General features: G+C 37.8%; 1 protein-coding gene across 1 annotated transcript; it reads left to right on the top strand.

Moving 5' to 3' along the window:
• The first annotated feature begins 604 nt into the window (after positions 1 to 604).
• LOC105137030 (uncharacterized) lies at positions 605 to 5,869 on the top strand. The gene is made up of 4 exons (XM_011042596.1): positions 605 to 768; positions 1,790 to 2,922; positions 3,864 to 4,534; positions 4,639 to 5,869. The coding sequence occupies exons 2-4, from the start codon at positions 1,844 to 1,846 to the stop codon at positions 5,658 to 5,660; spliced, it is 2,772 nt and encodes a 923-aa protein (XP_011040898.1). The 5' UTR covers positions 605 to 768; positions 1,790 to 1,843; the 3' UTR covers positions 5,661 to 5,869.
• Positions 5,870 to 5,963: the final 94 nt, after the last annotated feature.

Here is a 5,963-nt window from a genome sequence, read left to right as displayed (position 1 = left end):
CATACACAATAAATTATGTATTTTTCTTTACTAAATAAATTAAATCTATATTTTAAATAAAATACAGACACAGCTTCATTTCCAAACATAGTATTACAAGCCCAGTTCTTAAATATAGCTTAATATCTCCTTGAATTAGTTACTCGCACAATAATTGTCTTAATATCAGGGATATTGTTCTTCTCTGGTGACCATCTTCTGCAACTGTAATGGCCACTCACCTGTAAAAACAGGAGTTGACTAACTGTGCCGGAAGAAAAAGAAAGAAAAAAAAGGAGAAGAAGAATTAAGACAAATTAATACGGAACTTATCCCATTTTCTTTCATGAGAAAATGACCAAACTTTTTCAAATTCTCCGTCCCACAAGCAAATTGAATCTATTCTGTGATTTGCTGCTTTCAACTTGAGAAAGTTGGGCAAAACCCCATTAGCAAAGTTTGCTGTCATGTTCTTCGACGTATCTACAGACTACATGCTAAGTCAAACTTGGCAATATATAAATATAGGTGAACGTATATATAATCATCTCTACTACCTGCTTATGTATTAATCCAGTTAAATACTATGCTCAAATCTTTAATGTCTAACACCTTCATTCTTTGCAACTTTACGCGGCCTCGTATTAGCCATTGATTGATTACATTCTTTCTTTCTTTTCGTGTAAATTTGAGGGTTCTGGTAGCTTTTAGTGTGCTTCATTTGCTGCTGAAGAAAAGGTCTTTTTGTAATCAGTGCTCTGTGGTTCATTTTCTTTGTTTGTAGACAAGGTATTGCTATCTTAACATTCTTAAGTTGTTTTCTTTCAGTGTTTCTTGTCCTCGATGGACTCATTCTTAAGTTGTTTTCTTTCAGTGTTTCCTGTCCTCGATGGACTATATATATCTCTCTTGCATTCATCTTGTCTGGGTTTTGGACAGAGGTGCTCATGATCTAGGGACTTGAGTTTGACATTGAATGTACTAGAAGTCTTTTCTTTGTCTATTTTTACATTAATTAATCTCTTGGGATTTGAATTGTTAGTTAATCAGCTTTATTTATTTTCTTCTTTTAGAAAATACAAATTTCATTTTCAGTTTGTCTGGGATCCTGTTTAATATCAGAGAGAGATTAGACTATAAAACGCAGGGTTAGCCCTTTTATATGGCATCAAAACCGGTTTTAAATTTTAAAATAAAATTTAAAAAGTAAAAAATATATATTATTTTAGCATATTTCCAAATAAAATCATCAAGCTTATTTAACAAAATAAAAAATTAACAGGAATGTTATTAAATTTATGTAATAATGATACTATATTAATATAAACGTTTAGACCGTGTGACAATGGATGCCTTTCTCATGGAGTGCTTCTCTTGCGCTTTTTAAATTTATGTAATAATGATACTATATTAATATAAACGTTTAGACCGTGTGACAATGGATGCCTTTCTCATGGAGTGCTTCTCTTGCGCTTTTTAACTACATTTCCATTCATTCATATAAATATAATACAAAGGCACAGGATCCGTTACTACACAAACTTCAACCAACTCCATCGACATAACTTCTTCATTCCTTCTTGCTTGTTCTTTTCTTGCTCTTTTTGGACCAGAGTTTTTCTGAGCTTTTCTTTGGCTACAACGCTGAAATTCTAACACTTTGTGCTGTTTGGTTGGCAGAAAATTAAGTCTGGTGTTAATTTGAAGCATATTTTCAATACAGTCGAGTTTAAATGCTTATACAAAAGTTGGACATTAAGTATGAATAATGGTTTAAGTTTCATGTATGTTAATTTGATTGCTTTTGCAGGTAAACATTCATTTTAATTGAAATCAAGATATTGGCTTAATCCAGTATTCGACCATGAAAAGTGGGGATGACTTGGAAGGGATGCTTAGTGATTATGTTGGAGGGAAGGCCAAGTCCAAGTTACATAGGAATCCCTCAGCTAGGCTTGTTACCGCTCTTACTTGTCTCCAATTTGCTTTTGCAATTTATGCAACATTCTTACTATACTACATGAGCCCTACAATAGATTTAAGAGCCAAACCAGACTTTACCTGGGCTACCAGAATCGCACAGCAATGGAAGCAATTTATTGTCCCACCCCACGTTCTTGGTCGATACCAAGAAGCTGCTTCTCTTGTCAGAGCAGAAATCCAACCAATCAATCCATCTCAAGTTTGCGAGCATGAAAAGATTGATTTCCAGCAGAAGAAGTCAAATGATTCTCAAATGATTAAGTTGAAGAGAGAGCTGTATGATGAGGTATTGGATTTTCAAAGGAAGTCCATTGGCACAGAAACACTGTCTGACCTAATGGCAATGAATTCTAAGTGGGATTTGCGAAGACCCAATAAGGCAAAGGTCACAGTGATCTTAAACCATTTCAAGAGAAAGACACTTTGCGCACAGCTTGATTCTCTGCTTCACCAGACACTTCCTTTCCACCATGTTTGGGTACTTTCATTTGGGAGCCCGAATGAGCTGTCACTAAAGCGAATTGTTGACAGCTATAATGATTCAAGAATCAGTTTCGTTAGTTCTAGCTACGATTTCAAGTATTATGGAAGGTTCCAAATGGCTTTACAAACCGAAGCCGATCTTGTATATATCGTTGATGACGACATGATTCCAGGCAGGAAAATGCTACAGATATTATCGCACGTAGCAGGGACGGAAAAATACAAGAACTCAGTTTTGGGCAGCATAGGAAGGATTTTGCCTTTCAGGCAAAAGGACTTTACGTTCCCTAGCTACAGAAAGTTCCGGTCCAAAGATGCAGGACTCTATTTGCCTGACCCTGCTTATGACATAACAGTTGATAAAATTGTGCAGGTGGATTTTCTTTCCAGTTCATGGTTTTTATCTGCAGAGCTCGTTAAGACACTATTCGTTGAGGCACCTATGACCTTCAAGACAGGAGAAGATCTGCATCTTAGGTATGACCAATCTTACTACATTTCAATTTTTTGTTTTATTTTCATCACTTGTATTCGGTAGTTAAAATTAAAAAAAAAAAAAAAGGGGATGGGTTCCTGTAAACTTTGATCTCTAGGAGTCACCCCGCTTTCTTCACATTAATAACAATATTGGTTTAAGCTAGTGGTAACAATTTTTACAAAACATTCATGCGAGTGTTATTGAGCTTTTATTGAGTTGATAACCTGTTCAGTCGTACATTGGCAAGCATTTGAAGTTTTATACTTAAAATCAGTTTTTTTATTAGATGCAATAAGTTTTCAATACAAGAATCTTCCTAGAATAGCCTTCCCTTTTTAAAGATGCGGCCAACTTTTCTGCTCTTAGTCACTATCCTGAACGTTGTTAATGTAATATTTTCCACTTCAAGATTATGCTCTGTATCCCGTTTCCACCACTGGTATTTCTGTATCCACTAATCTGTCTACATGTTTAATTTGATAAATGAAATGAAAATAACTGTGTTGGAATTAGCACCTCCCTCTTGAGATTCTCTGTAGCACTATCTGCACATTGTGGAGGAATAGTTTGGTTAGGACATAGGAGTAAGTTCCAGTGTCCCGTCAGTGGAGGTTGGAGGAGGGTGCACTAATACATCAGTCATGGTTTATTATTTTTTAGCTTTTGGAAATGTGCAAATGGTTTCCGAATCTGAACCTATGGTTATCCATGTAATTTTTAAGTCATTTAACTGCTATAACCATTACCAAAATAACAAGTGATGGTAAAAATGGTATATCATGATAGTTGATTGTGGAAGAAGGGCAAGCTTTCTCAATATGAGAGAAAAGTGGTTCTCTGGATATCCAACTACTTCTCTTTTTTTTTTTCTTTGAATTTACTATTCTTTTGTCTTCCTGATTGAGCTTCTAATGTTATGATTTTTATCCAACATATGCAGCTACCAGCTTCAGAAGTACAGGAATGCTGGTTCATTTGTGCTTCCAGTTGATCCAAACGATAAGGAAACATGGGGTGATAGTGAGCACAGGCTTGCTTATGTTTCTGAAACCACTGTAATTTTCAAGGACATTGTTCAAGTCCGAGATGATCAGTGGTGGAAAGCACTGTCTGCTGGTTATGTGACTCAGTGGGCAGCAATGCACCCTCAAAAAATAGATGCACTCTTTTATGCCCACTCGGTCGATGAAGTTAAAGCACTTGCACCACTTCTTGAAAAGTTCAGGTCAGCTGTTGGCAAGAAGGCATACATCGCTATCTCTGGAGGCAGTTTTTGCCCTTGTGAAGATGCTGCAACTGCTCTTAATTGGCCTAAAGTGGTTTGCAAAGAGAGAAGATTCAGGATATTTGATTTGGCGGTTGGGGCGCAGTCAGGTATATCAGACTCGGAAGTGCCAGTGATGCAGGCAGTGTACTCGAGCATGAAAGGATTGATAAAAATTCACAATCCCAGTGTGGTGATCACAGTGAATGACATTGATCCTAATGTGAAGAAAGCCTTGAAAATGGCGACAGAGACTAATGTTAATGGCACAACGATGGTTCTTCTTCCAAGGCCCTGTATATCAAAGGTTCTTTGGATGGCTGATCTAAGATCAACTGCTTTGCCAAGTAAGGATGCATCCTCACTTTTCTGCCCTTGAAATTATGATCTATATTGTGGAACCTTTCTTTTTATGGATATGACTGACCATACACTTAATTTGTCGATGCAGATTGGAATAAAATGCGGATTTCTGTCAACATAATCACCCAAAACCGTGCCCCTTCCTTAACCAGACTTCTTGAATCTCTCAGCAATGCTTATTATTTGGGGGATGAAATCCCCATCAGCTTCAACATGGACAGCAAAGTTGATGAGGAAACGATACGATTGGTGAACTCATTCGGTTGGCCTCATGGTCCTAAGACCCTCAGAAGAAGAATCATCCAAGGAGGCCTAATTCGAGCAGTCAGTGAAAGTTGGTACCCTTCATCTGATGATGATTATGGCCTCCTACTCGAGGATGATATTGAGGTCTCTCCATTCTACTATCTGTGGATGAAATATGCTCTTCTGGCCTACCACTATGATCCTCAAGTGTCACTGCCTGAGCTCTCCTCCATCTCGCTTTACACACCTAGATTGGTGGAGGTGGTGAAAGAAAGGCCTAAATGGAATGCAACTGAGTTCTTCAAGGGGATCCATCCTAACACACCTTATCTCCACCAACTACCTTGCAGTTGGGGTGCAATGTTCTTCCCTAAACAATGGAGAGAATTCTATGTTTACATGAACACGAGGTTCACTGAAGATGCCAAGGCAAACCCAGTTCAGATTCCAAAGTCAAGAACAAATGGATGGCAAGCTTCATGGAAGAAGTTCTTCATTGACATGATGTACCTCAGAGGATATGTTAGTCTCTATCCCAACTTTCCAAACCAGGCAAGCTTTTCAACTAATCACATGGAACCAGGGGCTCACATTAGTGCAAAGGACAACGTTGTTAAGCATGACAAGACAGATTTTGAGGTGCCTCTACTGAAGGAAGATTTTACATCCTTTTTGCCTGATGGCAGGTTGCCTCCAGCATCCAAATTGCCATCACTTAACTTGTTCAACCAGCCTGTTTCGCTTAAGGGTCTAAAAGCAGCTGGAGCTAAGTTGGGTCAAGACGTACTCAGATGCGACAATGCCACAGAAATTGTGAGTGTGGATCGTGAAACAGGTCTGCCTAAGCAATGCTCAAAATTCTGATGACTGAAGATTTTGGTGATTGATTAAATTTTTTTCTTCTTTTTAAACCTTTGTAATATTCTTCGTAGCTTTATAGCTTGTCTAGAGTCCATACACAAGATTATTTGAGCAATCCAGTGGAGGAAACAGTTGGATTCAAAGGAGGACTGCAGTTTCTTCCTTTATTGGATTTCCCAATCAATGGTTCAATTTCAGTAGCCTTTGTTATCGGCCTTGATTTTGATGGGTAATGACATCTTAAATTTCATTCCAAACATGGAAGAAAATAAGCCTCTGGAATTGTGCAGGGTTTATGAATCCAAG

The sequence above is a fragment of the Populus euphratica genome, unplaced genomic scaffold (genome assembly GCF_000495115.2).
Source record: "Populus euphratica unplaced genomic scaffold, PopEup_1.0 scaffold61.1, whole genome shotgun sequence".
Taxonomy (NCBI): domain Eukaryota; kingdom Viridiplantae; phylum Streptophyta; class Magnoliopsida; order Malpighiales; family Salicaceae; genus Populus; species Populus euphratica.
Note: the sequence above shows the minus strand (reverse complement) of the source record. Positions and strands in the feature narration are given on the sequence as shown.

Bases quoted from the DNA above. Each gene is read 5' to 3' on its own strand.
- LOC105137030 (XM_011042596.1), top strand. From the start codon at position 1,844: ATGAAAAGTGGGGATGACTTGGAAGGGATGCTTAGTGATTATGTTGGA. The intron at 2,923-3,863 runs GTATGACCAATC...CAACATATGCAG, and splicing joins GGAGAAGATCTGCATCTTAG to CTACCAGCTTCAGAAGTACA. The intron at 4,535-4,638 runs GTAAGGATGCAT...TTGTCGATGCAG, and splicing joins AAGATCAACTGCTTTGCCAA to ATTGGAATAAAATGCGGATT.